The sequence below is a fragment of the Lactuca virosa genome, chromosome 5 (genome assembly GCF_052849685.1).
Source record: "Lactuca virosa cultivar CGN04683 chromosome 5, Lactuca_virosa_CGN04683_v6, whole genome shotgun sequence".
NCBI classification, from domain to species: Eukaryota; Viridiplantae; Streptophyta; class Magnoliopsida; order Asterales; family Asteraceae; genus Lactuca; species Lactuca virosa.
The window spans coordinates 316,946,592-316,967,479 of record NC_136430.1 but is presented as its reverse complement, the minus strand read 5'-3'; the positions used below and the strand labels follow the sequence as shown (position 1 = coordinate 316,967,479).

Here is a 20,888-nt window from a genome sequence, read left to right as displayed (position 1 = left end):
ACTGTCGCTAATCCGTCGCTAATGCTCTTTACCGACGGAATTGTAACACACCAAAATCCGTCGGTATATTCTTGTCGCTAATTGTTTGTAACAGATTTCCGACGGCTATGGCTAATTTGTAGTGACGGATTTTTCCGTCAGAAATAGTAACGGATCACCAACAGAATATAGTTTGCAACGGATTACCGACGGAAAAAGTTACTAACGGATTACCGACGGAAAAAGTTACTAACGGATTACTAACAGATTACCGACGGAATCTGAAATAACTTACTAACGGATTACTGACGGAATTTGAAATAACTTACTAACAGATTACCGACGGAATCTCGAAATGACTACAAAAAAATTTTGTGACAGATTATCGACGGATTTTGGCATTACAAAAAAATTTACAAATCAATGAAGAAATTAAAAACTAAAAATAATTACATATTCAACACATAAATTTTTTAAACATACATCAAATCTATATTTTGAAACCTACAAATATAGAAATAAATCCAAAAATTTCAATCCTTTGACATACATTAAATCTATAAATTTCAATCCATATTGTCAAATACCATAAATTTCAATCCATATTGTCAAATATTGTCAACAACCAATAGAGAATTCCTTCTTGATTGGCTCGTAGATTCCACACCTATCATTGAGAGTTGTTAGCTAGAGAGATATTTATATATTGTCAAATACCATAAATGCCCTCAAATGTTAGACCATAAAGGGCTTACTTTATGTTTTTATTCATTATAGTTGTATACTTTCAAATAATCATAATAGAAACCATTTTCAGTTTTTTCACGATTATACAAAATACTTTATGTTTTTACTCATAATAGCAATGTACTTTTGCCATAATCAAGAACTTTGGTAAAGTGCGTTGCTATTTCTCATAATTAAACCTTTAAAATATCAAATTATTTCAATATTAACTTTTATCTTCCTGTGAATTTTGCTTCAAAAGATTGGCTTGTATTTCCTCCTGTTTCTTCACTTCCCGTTCGAGCATGCTCTCTAATTCATTTATCTGAAATATATTCCAACAAACATATATAATTAGTATAAAATAGAGAAGGAAATAGCAACATACTTTACTAATTTTGAACTAAATAGAAGAAAATGGTTCATTGATACTTAGGTTATAGATCTTCAATTTTCAATGATAAACAAGAAGAAGTCTAAGTATTAAAACATGGAATAATCACATTGGAAGAAAAAAATTCATTGATACTTTTTGTATCAAAGGTCCAGGTTTATATTATCACAAATGGTTACTATTCAAAAAATATTAAACTTTTTTGATATCCCTTTTTTTTCTACATCTTCGGCCAATCATGTGGCGCTTAATGTGATTCAAAGAGATATTTGGATGCAATTGTTATCATGATGATATTTGGAGCATTTTGATAAAATTGTATCTCAATCATTCTTTTGCTTTTTTAATAGAAGCACTAAGTTAGAAATTAACTAAAGTTGGTTAGCTACACAAAGAGAAAATAAATGTTATTTTCTCTTTGTAATTTTTTTTTTTACTTATCTTGCTAGTAGTAGTAATAATTTGTCCGCCATCCACCATATCAGGTGTATGAGAAAGGTGTCTCTCCCTCAAGTGGTCGTTCTAAAAAAATAGTAATAAAATCTCTCTTGCTTTTTTTTTCATTAAAAAGAAAAGCATTTGAGTACTTTAAAAATGAAAGTGAATAGCTAATTACTTTTTTGATTGCAGAGTTCATTACTAGACAAAAATGCCAGAGAAAATGCTTCGGTGACTAGCACAGGTCAAGTACATCTAAATCTGATTTCTACCCAACTAGACAAAATAAATATGAATACTTTTAATTGCAAATTAGTAAAAAGTTGATAAATTGGTTAATGCCAAAGAAAATAAGAAATTACCTAAAAAAACGTCCAACACAAGTTCAGCAACTGTATCCTCTTTTCCTATCCAGGAAGAAAAAATACCTATACAAAAACCAATCAAAAAAAGTTTTAGTTTTATTAATCTCACAATTCTAACCATAATTAATACTTTAATTAAAAAAAAAAGCAAACAAACAAACTCACTCGTTTTTTGAATTAATGCCAAAGCTTACTACAAAACCCATTTCAAGGCCGCTTAACATTTATAACATCAGCAAACGAGTGAACCAACTGTCCAGACAAACTACACAATACTCAAAATTCTCCTTTCCTGTTCAGTTGACCTCAAACTAAAGAAACCTGAAAAATGCAATGCTATTAATGGGTTGAATTTTAAAAGGGAAATAAGCTTATAATAATAACAAAAGTACAATGCTAAAAATGGTAAAATTTTCAAAGTAAAAGGCCTTGACAAGAAAAAATTGATTGAATTTTCACTGTAAATAGCATTAATTTATAATGTAGAAATACTTATAGAATGTGAAGGATCTAGAATTGGAGTTCTTGTAAGTAGTCCAAAGATGTTGAGGGATGACGTGGCAGCGATTTGCTCATATGGGTTGTCAAAGAAATTCGTTTTTCAGTCTATCAGTTTTACCTGGTGAAAGAAATGGGAATATTTCTTTATAAATTATATAACATTACGTAAAAAAAAAGTTTAAGAGTACAATGAAAGATACCTTTCTTTCTTGAATTGAAATTTGCATTGTGTTTGTGTAATGAAGAAAAGTATTAAGTATTTTAAGAAAATGAAGTTCCGCCTTGTGTGATTAATTTGCTCAATTTCACATATTACAATAAGAAAAGAAACTCAGACAATTTAAAAAAAAATTATAAAAGTACTCTAAAAAAAGTTATAGTAAAGAAACAATGGGATGAACAATTAAAAAAAAAGTCTCTTATATACCAACTAATAATCCCCTTGTGGATCAGAAGCAATCACTCCACTCCATCTCCAACTGTATCTTTGAAGTACCTATTTTCATTAGGAGTGTATCTAAACTCATTATCTTTATGATAATACCAAAAACAGCTATAAACCTTCTAGAACTATAACTAATGCAGGGAATCTAGGAGATTGGGCAAACCTGATTGCAAATTAAGCATGACCAAGTTGATTTTTATCAAAAAGTAAGAGATTAAAGGCTATGTTCTTTTCAAATTAAGTTCATGATAATTGATTTATGAAGTGTACTTAATCATATCATGACAATCCTGGTTTTATGAAGAGTATAAAACTATTTATCAACATAATCTGATTGGATAGGTTATCTAATGCTAATTGGAGATATGATAATCCAATGAAGAAAAAATATAAACCTAAAACTCAATCGATGTAATAGAAAAAATATAAGTACATCCTATTACACCATAAATGATTACAAACGTTGGTATCTTGAGGAGCTAGATAAAAGAAATGGAGAAGCCAAGGGCAAAATGGTCATTTAGACGACCCCAGGTTGAAAAACATTAAGAAACAATGAAATGGCAACAAAAAAATGCTTAAATTTTTTTCTTGGACCATATCCGAAAAAAATGATATTTATCCATGGGGCAACGTGCACAACCGAATACTGTCGATGAATGGAGTAGCAGTTTAACAAATGTCACAAATGTTTCAAATGTTGCAAATGTTACAAATCCAGTTATCAAAAGGCAACAATCTGGAAATACTATGGATAGGGAACATGAAGCAAGGATACTTTCACAATCACAGCCATCACCTGAAGATTTGGTTCTTTTTTATAAAGGTTCAATTCAAGGTCCTTTTATTGGTATTGATATTATTGGATGGTTTGAGGCTTCATATTTTGGGATTGATTTGCAAGTACGTCTTGCAAATGCACCAAATGACTCACCTTTTGCTTTACTTGGTGATGTCATGCCTCACCTTCGTGCAAAAGCCAGACCTACACCTGGATTTACTGCTGCTAAAAGTGAAATCAATGATGAATCCAGTATTCCTAATCCTAATGATATGATGAAGAATGATCCAAGGTTTCAACATGGGTCGACCACAGAAGCTGAGAATAGATTCATTGAGTTCGGGATTTCTGAAGGTATGCAGGGGTATTTTGGGAACCCTGGTTCGATTCCAGCTATGGGAATTGCAAAATTGATGCAGCTTGAAAGGCAAAAATCTATGTCTAGTCCTTACTCTCTTTGGTCTGGGCCCCCTAAATCTGACATTCTTCAAAATCCTTCAGTTTTACCTCAAAATCCTCCAAATCCAGAGTTCATGTCTATTCTTCAAGGCTTATCTGAAAGGTCAAACTCTGCTGCAAACAGTGTAGCTGGTCTAACTTTCCTGTTCAAAACGGGTTGGACCCATTTCAGGGTAAACATTTCCCTCTTCAGAGACACCATTTGGGGCCCACCAGAGGCTGCAAGGACAGAATCTACCCTCACTGGGTCCATTAACACCCGAAAAGCTTCTAGCTTATTACAACAACAACACATGTCACAGATAAAACACTCAAATACCTACACCACAGTTGTCTGTATTGGATGAGTACTTGTTACTCAAGCAACAACAACAGAAACAAGAACAGCTTAACTGTTGATTGATGAAGAACAGGCCAGACCATAATTTACAAGATCTGAGAGCAAAAATCTTGCCATACAAAAGGAGAAGGGTGAAGGCTCCTGAAGTTGTGCCTTTAAGGAGGAAAGAGAGATCACTCTCATCACTGGTTGTCACTGCTCTAAGAGTCTCACCCTCACCACAAACACCAACACCAACGAAAACCACAATCACAATGACTGGCAAAAGGTCAAAAGTAACCCCAAGGAAGAAATCACGTGGTTCCAGTTTCTCCATTGAGAAACCCCTCCTCAAGAAACAAGAACAACAGTTTATTTACTCCTATATTGTACTGTTAATTAGAGATAAAAATGAATATGCAGAAGAATTGTTCAACTGCTAGCCATGATGAAAGAGAATAGGAGTAAGTCTTCAAAACTTACATCATGACAATCCTGGTTTTATGAAGAGTATAAGACTATTTATCAACAAAATCTGATTGATAGGTTATCTAATGCTAATTGGAGATATGATAATCCACTGAAGAAAAAATATAAACCTAAAACTCAATCGATGTACTAGAAAAAATAAGTTAGGGTTTTTTTTACCAAAACTTGGAGAGAAAAAAAGGTGAAATCGGACCAATGGTAAGGTCCACCATGTGCAGCAGCAACTTCGACGGTGGTGGCGGCGGCAATAGACTAAGGCGAGGGCGTGAGGCTAGCCGTCGTTCGCAAATAGATAAACGGGAGCAATTTTACTCGGTTAAGAGGCGGTGGGTTGCAGGTCAGAACGACAGTGGGAGGGAGAAGGTATGTTGTGTCGAAGACTTGGAGGAGCCGGAGGGCTTGGCTGCGGGCGGTGATGGCGGATGCAGTGGCCGGATGGTTGAAGATCGGAGATGAGTGGGAGGTGTTTGTTCTTCACGTGAACTGGAAAGAAAAAAGGGGAAGCGAGAGCAGGGCAAACGCTCTGTTTTTAGTTTCAGTCGCATATTTACGGACTTGCCCTAAATATTTGAAAAATAAAAAAAGAAAATCGAATTTAACTAACGGATTTCCGACGGAATTTCAATTTTGTGATTTCCGTCGGTAAACCGTCGGTATACTGTAACGGATTACCGACCAATTTTATCCCGTTGCTAAACCGTCGCGAAATCGTCGCTAATATCCAAATAGTTTGTCTGTCGGGAATCCGTCGGAAATCCGTCTCTTTTTCCGACGGATTTTTTCCGTCGCTGAAATTCTGTCGCTATTGCTGTGTTTTCTAGTAGTGTGTGTTGGAACTCTGGTAAACTGAATCTCGTTCCAATCTTCTATCGGTTTCGCCACAGAGTTCCGCCGTTCCAAAATCGCAGATGATAAGTTTCCATCGAAGAAGACGACTGTAAAACACAAGAACTTGAATCCTGAATGGAATGAAGAATTCAATCTAGTTGTGAAAGATCCTGAAGTTCAAGCTCTATAAATCATGGTTTTCGATTAGGAATCGGTAGGGAAGCATGATAAAATGGGGATGAAACATGTACCTTTGAAAGATCTAACTCCCGAAGAACCAAAAACCCTGAATCTCAATCTACTCAAGAACATGGATCCCAATGATTCGTATACGATAAATCACGAGGTCAAATTGTGGTTTTCCATGGCGAAGAAAAGAGAACTAAGGTTTGTTTCCCCAATTCAAAATTGACGCTAATTGCTTCTTAAATTGCATGTTATTTTACAGTTTTTTTGGGTGATTTACATCCTATGAATTTTGTAAACCCTAAACTTCGATTGTATGATTTAGGGTTTTATTTCTTCTATTTTTTTCAGGAATCTTTGGGTTATGTTCGAAATTGTCACCGGAGGAAGTAAGGGCAGTGGAAGATGATGAAGGGCCTTCAACAGTGCTTTGTTTATTACACTGTACGTATCAGTTCTAGAGTTCTTTTAAAAAAATTAGGTCATCTGTACCCTTGTAAGGAAGCATTTAGATTATTTACATGCTTTTCACTGTGAACTTTTTAAATATAATTTATGTTTGATGTTCCTATAGGAGGTTTGAGGGGAATTCTTTTGAAGGTTCAATACCACCTTCATTCTTTAATCTGACCCTTTTACAGGAGCTGTAAGCCTTTATTTTATTTATAATTGATTATTATGCTTTGCAAGTTGCAGAACTTGCAATAGAAGATGGTTCCACTTGGAGAACTTGTAGCTTCTGTTTCCTCAAATTCACAACAGCTGAGCATAATCATCAAACTTTTATAACATTTTTGCCCCTGGAGCTGTTTTGAAAGTTGTTTGGGCCTAGTTTGTTATTGATTTTGCATTCGGAGCTTTGTTGGAGTGATATTTCTCCTCTAATATTATCTAGTGGTGTTCCTGATGGCATCTCAACTAGGGCTTATCTCCTGTGGGGAGTTTGTAATTCTGTAGTTCTCCTTGGAGTTATTATATGGTGTTGTATTAGGTTTTTTTCTCTTATTTTTCTGTTTTACCTTTTTGTAATTTGCAGCTTTCCGATAGCCTTGGTTTTTTATTTTAACAGAGCTAAAGCAAGTCAGTAAGAGGAACCAGTTAGCAGGAGAATGGAGACAAGCAAACTGATATTAAATATTCAAGTTTCGTTGATTTCCACTTGATTTCCTTTATTTAGTTACCCAATCTGTGAACTTTCTTTGCAATTGATCTAATATGTAGTGGTACCACCTCTACTGATCCTACTATTCAAACATTCCAAACCGAGCTTCAGGAAACAGTTTATCAGCTCCAATTAAACCATCAGGAGGTATTACTATTCATTTCAACATCAATGAAAACCCTTGTTTTTTTTCTTAAACATGTGAGATTATATATTTTTATATATTTTTTTTTAACTTGCACAGGATACAGGGATTCTATGGATGATAAGTCAAAAGCAAATTTAGTACAAATAAAAGGTAGGTTTTATGTGACATCAGAAGACCTAGATCTTGTAAAGGATATTCCATTATGTATAGTTCCTTGAAGGTCCCCCAGGTAAAATAAAATTCCAAATATGGAATTATCTGTAAATAAGTAATTTCTTTTTATGTTATTTTAATTTAATGGCGCTTGTGATTCCTTATTATTTAATATATATAGGATAAATTACTGAGGAAGTCTGCGAGTGTAGGAGAGTGGATATTTGATTCAAAACATGTTTTTGTCTTTTTTTATAATTTCATGCATTGATGCAAAATTATACATTTCTGATTTTTTTGTGTGTTTGGCAGCCTACACCTGGGGAGATGAATAGCAGTTCTATTTCTATACATAACAATTTACCTGCATCAGTTCTCATGCCCCACCTTCAAAACCTCTTTCAGCAGACATCACTTCAATAGGTAAACTAATTAAACTATGCTTACTTTTTGTTAAAAAAAATCATCAACCCATTTTAATTTTTAATGGTGTTCTTTCTCCAGGATCTTATCTTGAATCTGTTGAATAGCTTGCAACCAGCTGAGGTATCAGCAGAAGGTGAGTTAAATTCTCCATTTATTATAATAAACAATAAAAAAAATCAATGGATGTATGTTTCTATTTCGTTCATTTTTAAACCTTTAATATGGTTGTAAAATATGTTGTCTGATTGTATTTCAGCTTCTCAAAAGGGGAAGTTGCCACCATTGCCTCGCAGCTCTGAGAACAATGGAGCTGTATGTTCATGACTTACTTCCTTCCACTCCTTTCTAGTTTATTATGCGTTACTACTTTTTGTTCTTTGAAATAATAAATTAAGCATTTCCAAAGGTCCATAAACATAAATTTAATTTTTAAATGGTATTTTTTTTTTTTTTCAGGTTGAAATTTCTGATAGAGAACGTTTGCTGCTTATCAAGGTTTCTGAGCTACAATCTAGGTTGTTACTTGTTACTCAATATAAACTGGGTTCCAGTAAAATCATAAATTTTTATTTCCTTTTCATGTCTTAGGAAGTATATTTAATTTATCTATTTTTTTTTTTCCTTATATAGGTTAACAATATTGACCAAGGAATTGACTGCCGAAAAGTCAAAATACGTACAGGTGAGTTGACCAAGTTCTTGTATTTAGTTTATTAAAAATTAAAAATGAATTAATAAGAGAGTTAACCTTGTTTTGGTTTCAGTTATATTTTTTATTCTATGTTTATGAACTAGGGGAAATGGGATTCCTAAAGTACTCTCCGTTCTTCTTTAAAATCATGATTAGTCTCAATTTGTCGTGTTCACTACTGATTGGGGTTTCTGCGTATTAGGAGGTGCCGCAATCACATGCAAGAATGACTTTAAAAAGATAAATGAAAGCAATCTTGTTGAGGGTTCTTCATAGTTGCGGGAGGCAATGATGTCTGGATCTTCATCTGGGCCGGTTCTTTAAATGGATTGGAGCAAACGCCCTGGAATTTCAGAAACTTCGGTTCTTGAAATGGATTGGAAGCTTTTGACTGCAACAGTTTCGTTGTTATTCATGGAGCTGGTGAGTAAAGAATATTGCTTGCTTATTCATTCTCTATGATAAAAAGTTTTCACTGCAATTAATTTCCAATGATTTGGTTCATTAACAATCAAGTTTCCTTTTTCTATCCATTTTATGTGCCACTTTGTTTTTCAGGTTCTTTTGGTCACTTCCAAGCTAGCAAATCCGGTGTTCATAAAGGGGGGTTGAATAAACCTCTAGTGAAAGCTGGCTTTGTTGCTACTAGGATTTCTGTAAGCTCTATTTCTTTACCACTAGCTTATTATTGTTGTTTCAAGGCTATACCCTCATTCTGTTTTTTTTTTTTTTCAAGTTGTATCTTTGTAATATCTACTTTTGTATAAACTTCACCTTCATTGACTTTTTAGTATATCTTATGTTATTCATTTACTACTAAATTTATGTCTCTAACTGTTTCTCATTTTATTAGGTGACATCCCTCAATCTTGAAATAGTTAGAGCACTTGCAAGAGGTAGACTTCTCATTATCAAACTAAAGTTTCCACTCATTTTAATTTTGACTTCTGGATATCCAATTGCATGTTGACTTATGTTTTTAACTCATTTTGCAGAGGGTATTCCATCAATTGCAATGTCTCCATTTTCTTGTGGATGGTCAACCCATGAAAGAAATGTGAGGAAGCACTCAAAAACTGTCTTCCATCAACTCATTTGAAATTTATACACCTTTTTCACAACAATACAACAATGAAAATCTTTTGTTTTTACAGATAGCATCTGCTGATGTGTCAGCAGTGGTTATTGCCCTTGACTGAGGTTTTGTTCCAGTAAGTTTTAGGTTTCTCAACACAGAAGGGTAAAATTGTCATTTACTGTCATTCAGAGTGTTCATTCACAATACGACCTTGAAGGGTAAGTTTTAGGTTTCTCAACACAGTAGGTTTTGCATGGGGATGCAGTACTCGATGAGTCACTGGTAAGTAGCATCTAACAATAGGGGTGTAATTGTAAATTGTAATTGTATGCACTATATAAAGTGGAGATGTAATTATAAGTCACTTGCAGCACATTTTGTATAACTAACAAAATAGATTACTTAGTCAAAAAAAATAATGAAACATTAAAATTTTCATATGCACTAAACTGTTGAATCTTTTTAATAAAAAAAAGTTATTAAAGCTTTTTCTAAGTGGTAAAAAAACCTTTTGGTTTTATCATGGTTTAAATGGAAAGTGATTTTTTTTTCTGTTGTTTTATACAGGTACAAGAACGATTGGTGTTTGTAGAAAAGTTATTAAAGCTCATCGAATTTGTAGCTGCATCAAGATCAGGCTTCTAATTCTTTTAACAGGGTAATATATTTTTTAGAGTAAATCATAAAAATGATCCCCATGTTATCTGGTTTTTACCGTGTTTAGTCCAAAGTAAATTATAAAAATGGTGATATGATGGATTGGAGACGTTAAGAGGTTGCATTATATTAAAGGTTGGTTTTTATCGTGTTCAGCTATGCATTTTGATTTAAGGGTTTATGTCACATTTGATATTTTATCAATTAAGTTTTTATGTAGGGAGTAGAAAAAGGGGAACACTTTGCTTGACACTCATTGGTTTTCTTTTCTGATTTGAACTACTAGAAACTCTCCTGCAAATTCAAAAGGAAGATGGCACAATCAATGAGTATCCTTTGGAAGTTGCCCTTGAGGCCACCAAAAATACTTTGATTCAAGGCAGCTACAAAACTCTTATTGGTAGATCATTTTGATTCCACTCTCATACATACCATGTGTATTATTAATTAGTTGATATTGATATTGTACAACTGGCATGATTATTGTGTAGGATTTCCGTGTTGTTCTTGATCAAGAGTTGGGATTGATATTGAAGCTAAGAGACATGATGATTGGTTGGATACATGAAGGGTTTTAGAGCTTCTTCAGACAGCTTAATGACGAGTTACTGAAACAAGAAGGTGCCCCTTTATAGCAATCTAGTATTAGGTTATATAGTTAGGGAAAACCTTTTAATAACAATGTACAATCAGATCTCTTTAATATTAATGTATTAAGTTTTTTTGACATGATATTGGATGAAACTGATTGTTTTGGGATATATGTGTTTCTATATTTTTGTATTATACATAAAAGAGTATAAAGGCACGTCATATATGCATATCGTAAATGGTTGCTGAAGTTTATGACACGCAAATGCGTGTCATCTTCATTTATGACAGCGGCTTTAATGATACGCAATGCGCGTCCTAAAGGTGCGTCGTAAGGTTACGTCACGCAAATGCGTGTCGTCTTCCTTTATGACATGGCCTTCCTTGATAAGCATTATGTGTCGTAAATGAGCGTCGTAAATGCGTGTCGTAAATGCGCGTCGTAAATAGACGACGCGCAAAAGCGTGTCGTCTCTCGTTATGACAGGGTCTTCCTTGACACGCATTTGCGCGTCTTCTGAGCGTTTTACGACACACATTGCGCGTCGTAAAAGGCTGTTTTTCTAGTAGTGCCTTAAACTTTGAATGAAAAAAAAACCGACATATAGTGTGTATAATGACGAGTTTTTTTTTTGTCGTGGATAAAGCTCAATTTTGTAGTAGTGATATTTTTGTCTACCCTTCTTTGAAGTTCCGACAAACACCTAAAAGCAACCCAAGAGCCATTTAACAAGTCTGATACATTAACTAGAGTTATTTTCCAAAAAGTTGTTTTAGAGCCTATGTAGTGGTAGTTTTGACACTACCATTGATGAATTTCATTGATCCTTCGTGGTCCTTTGTAGTTACTCCAATTTCTTTCCGTCGAAAAGCTACTAATCAGTTGGGAAAGTACCTTTTTTGCTACCACGGCTAATTCCGGGGTTTCGGCTCCATATGTTGACCACCAATCTATTGCGTCCATTGTCACGACATCCGTTTGTGTTGCCGCCATGGAATAGATTCCTTTTTTCATATGGAATGTTACGAATTGTTCTCGTAACACTCGTTCCTCCTCTTCGTTTTCGGACATTCTATGGAATGCTTTCATGACACCAATCACAACCTCTTTATCTAGATTTGGAGCTTTCCTTGAAATACCCCATGGTGCTAAATTTTGAAGATGAAAGACCCAAACTTTCATACTAAAGACATTGTTACTCCAAGTTACTCCAAAACATGCTATATGCATATTTATAAACAATATTTTACATTGATAATTTGATTACAAAAGACTGGATACAAACCGACTAAGTTTTAATATATTACAAAACTACCCAGTATATTAAAGTTTTTATACAAACGTAAACCCAAGTACAAAAGTAATAGTATAAACTATTCTAAATCTTCCAACGGTATATGACTAAACTGGATGCTTATTACATGCAATTGTTAAACACTGAGAGGGGTAAGCGGTGACGCTTAGTGAGTTCAATAATAGATACAATATAACGTTATGCCATATATATACTTCAATATGGCAGAAGCAAAGGAAACAAGGAACAACAAAGGCATATGTGAATCATGCGACAAGCTTTCCATATCAATCAATGATTTGATTCAAAGATATACAATCAATGAGACATAACAATTTCAATACTTGATATACATCAATAACGCTTCGGCCCAAATGGCACAGAAGACATACAATTTCTGATTAAACATTTTGGTAGATTTCAGGCTTTCAGCCCTATCTAACCTTCTCCCAATGCCATAGGGGTAGAAATCATTATCTTGCGAGACATGCTCTATACGGCCAGAGGCTACATACCAATACCACTGTGAATCTAAGTCCTTTCACTGATCACATGGCCAAAGGTACAACTTTGCTATCAAAATAGCACGAAATAATAACACGGGAAAATAACATGGAAAAGCACATATATCATATATAACACATAACATACAATTGTTCCTATATATTGAACTCACCGTGAAATAATTTGATTGATAAAATGATAATTTGGGCAGCACTTCGCCTCTAAATATGACTTTCTTTGATGAAAACGGGGAATTCTAGTTGAAAACCGTGCCTTACTCGGGCAGAGTTTCGACTTGAAAATATGATATCGGGACTTGCTTCGGGTGTCGGGAATGATACCGGGACTTCGGGGGTGTAGGATAGGCTGAAAGAGAGGCTAGAGAGTGAAAGAGAGTGGAATTTGTAAACAAAAACCAGAGGCTTCGCTTTATATTTATAGTGGGCTGAAAACCCTCCGTACGCTGGGCGTAATTCTAGTACACGGGGCGTACGCAATGCGGCTCTGTACGCTGGGCGTACCCTGATGTGTGGCATGAGACGTGTCGAACCTGCATGATACGTGTCGATTGCGAGGAATAGGCGACGTGGCCAATCTCGGACCGTGAACACGAGTACGCTGGGCGTACTCCAAATTTCCAATCTTCAAAAAATTCATATATTTCGCATACGCGCTCTGTTTTTAACGTTCTTTATATCCACGCGTAGTTGAGATTATACTCTACAACTCTTGTTTAGACTCCGTTGGCTAATTTTGACTTTATTTTTAAAGTTATATTTTTAACGGGCCGGGACAGGAAAAGTCCGTAAAAATTCATAACTTCTTCATCCGATGTCCGTTTCGTCTGCCTTTATACCGTTATACTACTATTGACGAGACCTTCGATTCTCGTTTAGGTTGCGTCGGCTAAAAATCACTCGATCTTTATTTCGAGTTTTTAGCTGTCTACTGCTATACCGAAACTTAGAAAAATCAGAACTTCCTCATATGAAGTCAGATTTTGACGTTCTTTTTATGAAAATTCTCGGTTTAACGAATACTACGACTTTAATTTAGATCATACAGGCTAAAAAGTAGTTTATCAAAAACTCACTTTTTACGTCATATGGCGTCGTGCCGGTTCTGTCGCGAAACTTTAAGGAGTCATAACTTCTTCGTTATAGCTCGGATTTCGTTGAGGTTTTTGCCTAAATGTTTCTAACGAGATTCTTTACAACTTTCAATAATATAATTTTACTTATTTTCAACTTTATATTTTCGTTAATTTCAATAGTTAACTTTTTGATCGGAATCTCATAAGACTTCCCATCACTTTCTGAACGATTCTAAACATAGTTTTACTTCAATTCTAGTAAAAACTATCTGTTAGAACTCAACGCTCATAATCATATAATATTGCATAATATTATTTACTTTTAAAATTACATAACACGATAACTGAACGTGTATGTTACAGAAGATATTGTCTATCATAAAATCTTGGAGTTAATGCAAACCCCAAATAATGTAATGAGATTGTCATTTTCTCCCATCTAGCTAACACTATCTTGTCAACTTGAGGGTAATAGCTTGAATATGTATTTTCTTGCATAATGTCTTTAATCTCCCCAAACATGTTATCCATTTTTTCATCAATCTCACCCATTTTAGGACCTTCCCCATCAAAAAATTTGATGAGTAGGAAAATGGGTTTTGTAATTGCTAAAACATTGTCTACATCTTACCAAAACAAATCATCTTTGATTGTATCCGCAACTTTTAAACCAAGAACTTTTGTGTTTTCATCTCCATTTTTAAGCCACTCCCTCCAAGAATTAAGGACTATAGTTGTGGCAAGAGCCTCTCTACAATCCTTGATTCTTTTTAACAAAATATAGTGAGATGCAAACCTAGTTTTAGCCACCTTTAACAACTCTAATGTGGAATTTTCTCGAAAATTTGACAAGACTTGAGTGTGGTTTATAAAGTACTTGACAATTGTTATTCCTCTCTTATAGGTATTATTTAACCAAAAAAAATTCATTTGATAAATCTTTGAAAATCAAATTTAGAGTATGTACGCAACAAGGTGACCAAAATACATGTTTGTATACCTTCTCGACTTGTCTTCCGGCGGATTTGCAGTTAGCTGCATTATCCGTGACCACTTTCAAAATGTTGCTCAGTTCAACCGCATCGATAGCTCCACGAAGATACTTAGAGATTTCCACTCCTGTTTTTTCGACCCCCGAGAAATCGTCCGCGTACATGAACATAACACCACAGGCATTCACCGCAAGAGCATTGGCGAGTGGCTTATGTTTGACATTAGACCACCCATCGGAAACAATAGAAACCCCTTACGTGTACCAAGTATCTTTGACTTGGGATAAGTCTTTCTCAACATCTCTCATGCACTCATTTAACAATACGGTTCTTGCCTTTTCACTAGACGGAGGTTTGTATCCCTCCGGTGCCTTCTTGAGTGCATTGAGCATTTCAATAAATTGTGGATTCCGCAAGACGTTAAACGGGATACCATTAGCACACAATCCTCTAATTATTTTCATATCAACCATATTTCGCTGCATAAGACCAAAAGATTCCTCAATTACTTTTCTTGATGTTGCTTTTTTTGAAAGTATAGAATTCTTTAAGGATTTTGAAACACCTTCGCTCTCGACTTCTTTCACCTTGCTCAAAAGTCTTTGTAGCTTCTCCCAGTCCTTAATCATAACCGGACATCTTCGTATTTCTGCGGTCTTCCCAGGTTGAGCCCCAAAGAAATGTGTGTGAATTCTAGTGTAGGAACTTGTGTACTGGACTTTGCAGTGGTTGTAAATCCATACCTTTGCTCCCCCTGCATTTTTACCAGTTCTAGAACCAGTAAAAGTGACTTCTTCCCACAGAGGCCTGCTAGCATCCTTATAAGTTGTTTTTTTGCTTCCTGATGTACCTATATCTGATGCTCTTTGGTCCTCATTCTCAATATCAACAAAAGCTTCAGGTGGTTGTGTTTCACTATCTTTTGTGTGGTTAAAAGAATTGCAAAATACCATTTTGACACCAAGCAAATCAATAAAGAAACAATATATTGGAAATGGTCTGTGTGATGAAGAAGAGTAACTAGAAAAAGAACCGAGCAATAGACTGATAGAGAGAGTAATGTGGGTGAACTGGTGAGTAGTGATGTGGGATAAGAGGCATGTTAAATAATTATTGGAATCGAGATTCACTGGAAGAATCAGATGTAGGAATCAAAGAAACATACCAGGAATCGATGAGATCGATAACTTTATCCTAACGTCAAATGTTTTTTTTCCTTAGAGATAAGCAATTTCCGCTCAAACCAAAATCGGCGATCCCAAATCCAAAATTGGCGATCCTAATCACGTTTCTATGCAATCCGGATCGCCGATTTCATGTTTCCAGTACCGAATTGAAGATTAAACAGGATCGCAGGTTACACGTATCAGAGAGCATTTCGGCCACCGATTGGAACGCAAACGCACCGCGTTTGGGAACGTGACGTTCGGAACGGGGATCGTGACTCATATGGCGATCTATGTGACTATGGTTTTAGCTTTCTGTAAAGTATATATTACTATTCTAAATTGGAGTTATAGTCTTAGTTTTTGTGTTTATATATTGATCCTAGTTTTTTATTGATTTTAGTTGCATTTAGGGATGTAGATTTTGAATCAGAGTTTGTTGAGCTCAAATTCTGATGTGATTTGTTTGAATTTTAATCCTATTAGTTTCTTTAGCCCTATAATGTTTTGTTTTAGCATTCTTTCTATGTGTGTTTATTTTAGTTCATTTTTTGTTTTTGTATAGACACAAAGAATAGTGGTGTTAGAGGGTTGACCAGAAGAAGAAGAAGAAGAAGAAGAAGAAGGGGGGGGGGGGGGGGGGGGGGGGTTTATGCCGGTGGCTTGTTGTGCAGGAAAGATATGTGAAAAGATGGTGGCTTCTATATAAAGATCTCCAATTAGGGGCTGTTTGGTAGCATCTGGAAGATTCATATCTGAACGATGCAGATGCTTGGATGATATAGAGGCTCTTTATGAATCTATATCTGAACTACAAATTGATGTTTGGTTAGACATCTGAATATCTATCTCTTAATGACGAAAATGACCATGTTAACCCTCTAAACTATATTTTGCATACAAAATAAACATCATACAACATTCAATTACATATCATACAACATCTAAATTTATCAATTTGATAATTCAAACTATGAATAAAAGATTAAAAGTAGATATAACTTGATCGTAAAATTGGATTTCACAAAGATGGAATCTGTCAAAAACACCAAGCTTTGTTCATCAACCTGATCACAAGCAATCAGAACATACCTAACAGAAATTGCACTGATGTTGACCAAGAATCTGTCAAAAACACCAAAATCTCATAAAAACCGAGTAGAAGGAACACGATTAAAACACCAAACACATAGATAGAGCACAAGGAACACGATTAAAACACCAATTTCATAGAAAACGAGCAGCAAGAACATGATTGAAACACCAATTTTGAGCAAAAAAAAAACAAATAAAAAAACTTACTGGCAAAGGGGAGGATGCGAGGGGGGAGGCGACAAAGTCAGAGATGGAGCAACGCTGCCTGAGGCTGGCAGGGGGGAGGCGACGGGGAAGCCGGTGCCTAGCAGGGAAGCTGTCGATGGGGATGATGAAGAGGGAGAATGAGGGAGTGGTCGATATGTAGGAAGAAGGTGAAGAATAAAAAAGAGACGGACGATGTTTTATTGTTAGGGCAAGGATAACAGATGTAATTTTTTTATTCAGACTCATCCTTAGGTCTTACCGAATCATATCTATTTTTTGGCACATCTTACCGATTAAGAGGGTGAAAAAGGTTCAACCAAACACTCCGAATCTTAATCATCCAGATCCCAGCCTCTTGATAGGATCATTAAGATGTCAAACAAACAACCCCTTAGTCGCGACCAAATCAAACTTTGGTGAAAATTTTCCCGCTAATTCTTTTGAGAGAACAAGTCCTTTCTAAATCATGAAAATATTTGAATTTTTCAAAATGAATTTAGAGACGAATTGTCATCTCAGAAGGTTAATATTTAGGGATGACTTGTGTTGTATCTAAACACTTTTCTTGTAGTGTAAAAATAGTTTAATAATAATACAATAAAATAATAAAATAGGGGGTATATTAGTCATTTTATATCTTTTAACGAAAGATTTAGAAGAAAATAAAAGGAGGGACGGAGACTACAATTTGTTAAAACTATAGGGATGCAACTTATCATTTCTTTTAATTTAGGAAGCAAAATTGCAAATTTGATCAAACCACAGGTACCAAAAATGTAATTTACTCTGATAATTATATCTATACTAAAAACTAGACCTGGAAAACGTGTCGTGTCGGGTTCGTGTCGTGTCAAAACATTAAACGGGTTGAAATGGCTTGACCCTAACCCGATCTGTTTAATTATCGTGTCGTGTCGTGTCAACCCGTTTATTTTCGTGTCGGTTTCGTGTCAGGTTTCGGGTTAAGGTTTAGACCTTGTAAATATCTTGTGTCATGTCGGGTTAAAATATTTTAAAGGTTGGAAAGTAGGAGTTGTGGAGGCAAAAAGGAAAAAGTGAAACACTGGAGTTATGAGATGGAATGACAAAATTTATAGTAACTTTAGAAGGAAAAATGATAAGAGGTAAAGTTGGGGAGCAAAAGGGATAGGTGGTGAGGATGACTAAAATTAAGTAACTTTGAAATTTTGAATATTACTTCTAATTCTTGAGTTTGGCCCACTACAAGTCTATAACATATAATATATTTATAAAATATGAAATTTATTATAAATAATATATAATTAAACGGGTCATATTCGAGTCATCTTCAAGTTGGAAGTCTTGACCCTAACCCTACCCGTTTAATTATCGTGTCGTGTCGTGTCAACCCGTTTACATAAACGTGTCGAAATCTCTGACCCTAACCCGCTAATTTCGTGTCGGGTTCGTGTCGGTTTTCGTGTCGTGTCATGTTTTGTCAGGTCTACTAAAAACCAAAGTCGGTGGCCTCGACTTTGGTTTTCAACCCCCTTAACTATTTCACTTTTCATATTTTCTCCTTTTAATATATTTTACTTTAGTTTTTACTTTTACTTTTCAAAATAACATTTTCATCCTTATACTTTATAAAATATTGATTTTACCATTTTACTTTATAATATATTTTCACCCATTTTATTTTCTGAACTTTTGTGTTTACCTCCGTAATATATATAATTTGACTTTTTATATACACCGACACTTTCTATTCCTCTACTTTGTAAAATTACTTTTTTCACCCCTCTACTTTTTAAAATATAGCATTTACCCCCTTAACTTTGAAATTTCTAAAATATCACTTTCATCTTCTTCATTTTTAAACTTTTGTGTTTACTCCTGTAATATACATAATCTGATATTTCTACAGTTACCACCCCTCAATTTTATAATGTCACTTTCACCCATTTGGATTTGGACTTTATCAAATTCGTTAACTTAAAAAAAAAAACTAATTTGTTATGTTTTTATCTATGTATGATGGCTATAAATTCAAGGATGTTAACATTTCGACGAAAATTTAAAAATTTCCTTCATTAATTAAACAAATTACTTTGTTTTTTTTATGTACGTGTCGATATAAATTCGAATTTGTATACGTTTCGACGTGATTTTTTTTTACGTTTTAGTGCTTAATTTCATCTATGATAAATAGAAAAGTCGGTGACCCATATTTTTGCTTTTCCACCCTTCCATTTTATTATTTTCCATTTGATTCACCCCTCAACTATCTATCTACCTATATTTTTCACCCTTATTGTTAAAAAGACAAAACTTCAAAAATGGTCCCTGTGGTTTTCGAAAATATCAAGTTTAGTCCCTAAGTTCAAAAAACCTCACAGATGGTCCCTGTGGTTTCAAAACTTTTAACAAATGGTCCTTTTCGCTAACTCCGTTAGCTTTTGGCTGTTAAGTGAAGGGTATTTCCGTCATTTCACAAAAGAGGGACCATTTATGAAGTTTTTTGTTATTTAAAAAAATATAATTATTTAATAAAGGGTCCCACCCTCTATCTCTCTCTCTCTCTCTCTCTCTCTCTCTCTCTCTCTCTCTCTCCCTCTCTTGAAGCCACAGCTTAGGAAAGATGGAAAAACGGGATGTCGGCCTCTCCATCTCCGATTCTCGACTGTTCCAGCCCCATCTCCATCCTTGCTTCGTTAATTCAACACCCACCACCTGCTTGTTGTATTTTCAAGTACCATCGACAACCAAAACAGCCTCCTAGCAATGCTTAAACTGCTAAGAAACTGTCACGAGAAAAGCACCGGCAACTCTCCCTTAGACGACCAAAAGCAGCCTCGAACACCCCCTCATTCCCTTGACCGACAGATGTTGCTACTGTCTCCCTTCTGTCGGGTTACGGCCGGCGATGAGGCAAAATGAAAGAAGGAAACCGCCGGAGCAGACCTGTATATCCGACGGCCCCTCCCCCCTTTTTCACGATCGCCAGCCACATGACCACCATTTTGACTGCCTTCGATCGCCTGATGCCTTCTCGATCTAATGAAGATGAAGATGAGGACCGAGGACCCTTTCTCAGTCCCACCTTGTGATCTGCTTGAACCTCACTAGTACCCTCGATTTTTGATTGCTTCCATTCGTGTTCTTCCCCGATCAGACGAAGAAGACGCACCATCTCCCTTTTGCATTTGAGTTCATCGACGAAGTGAAGATCCAGTTTAAGATGGGTTCTTTTGAGAGAAAGAGAGAGAGAGAGGGTGGGACCCTTTATTAAATAATTATATTTTTTTAAATAACAAAAAACTTCATAAATGGTCCCTCTTTTGTGAAATGACGGAAATAACCTTCACTTAACGGGCAAAAGCTAACGGAGTTAGCGAAAAGGACCATTTGTTAAAAGTTTTGAAACCACATGGACCATCTGTGAGTTTTTTGAACTTAGGGACTAAACTTGATATTTTCGAAAACCACAGTCCTGTGGTTTTCGAAAATATCAAGTTTAGTCCCTAAGTTCAAAAAACTCACAGATGGTCCATGTGGTTTCAAAACTTTTAACAAATGGTCCTTTTCGCTAACTCCGTTAGCTTTTGCCCGTTAAGTGAAGGTTATTTCCGTCATTTCACAAAAGAGGGACCATTTATGAAGTTTTTTGTTATTTAAAAAAATATAATTATTTAATAAAGGGTCCCACCCTCTCCCCCCCCCCCCTCTCTCTCTCTGCCTTCCCTTGAAGCCACAGCT

At 35.3% G+C, this 20,888-nt stretch overlaps 1 protein-coding gene, 2 long non-coding RNA genes and 1 pseudogene across 11 annotated transcripts; 2 read left to right on the top strand and 2 right to left on the bottom strand.

Moving 5' to 3' along the window:
• Nucleotides 1-411: 411 nt before the first annotated feature.
• Nucleotides 412-5,441, bottom strand: LOC145115518 (uncharacterized). 9 transcript variants are annotated; one of them, XR_013711592.1, is made up of 6 exons: nt 5,056-5,439; nt 2,831-2,899; nt 2,068-2,223; nt 1,900-1,965; nt 937-1,030; nt 412-646 (listed from the first exon to the last, which is right to left on the bottom strand). It is a non-coding gene; the product is annotated as an uncharacterized LOC145115518 (long non-coding RNA). The 9 variants fall into 9 exon arrangements; XR_013711586.1 differs by having other exon boundaries at nt 2,068-2,899; nt 5,056-5,441; XR_013711588.1 differs by lacking the exon at nt 2,831-2,899 and having other exon boundaries at nt 2,068-2,521; nt 5,056-5,440.
• A 1,375-nt stretch (nt 5,442-6,816) lies between these two features.
• Nucleotides 6,817-8,612, top strand: LOC145113112 (uncharacterized; annotated as a pseudogene).
• Nucleotides 8,613-8,814: 202 nt separating this feature from the next.
• LOC145113111 (isopentenyl phosphate kinase-like) lies at nt 8,815-9,731 on the top strand. Its single transcript, XM_079049226.1, has 5 exons — nt 8,815-8,917; nt 9,049-9,146; nt 9,344-9,386; nt 9,486-9,547; nt 9,645-9,731. Exons 1-5 carry the CDS (start codon nt 8,815-8,817, stop codon nt 9,687-9,689), a joined length of 351 nt encoding a protein of 116 aa, XP_078905352.1. The 3' UTR covers nt 9,690-9,731.
• A 4,884-nt stretch (nt 9,732-14,615) lies between these two features.
• Nucleotides 14,616-16,377, bottom strand: LOC145111581 (uncharacterized). The gene is made up of 2 exons (XR_013710329.1): nt 15,266-16,377; nt 14,616-15,179 (listed from the first exon to the last, which is right to left on the bottom strand). It is a non-coding gene; the product is annotated as an uncharacterized LOC145111581 (long non-coding RNA).
• Nucleotides 16,378-20,888: the final 4,511 nt, after the last annotated feature.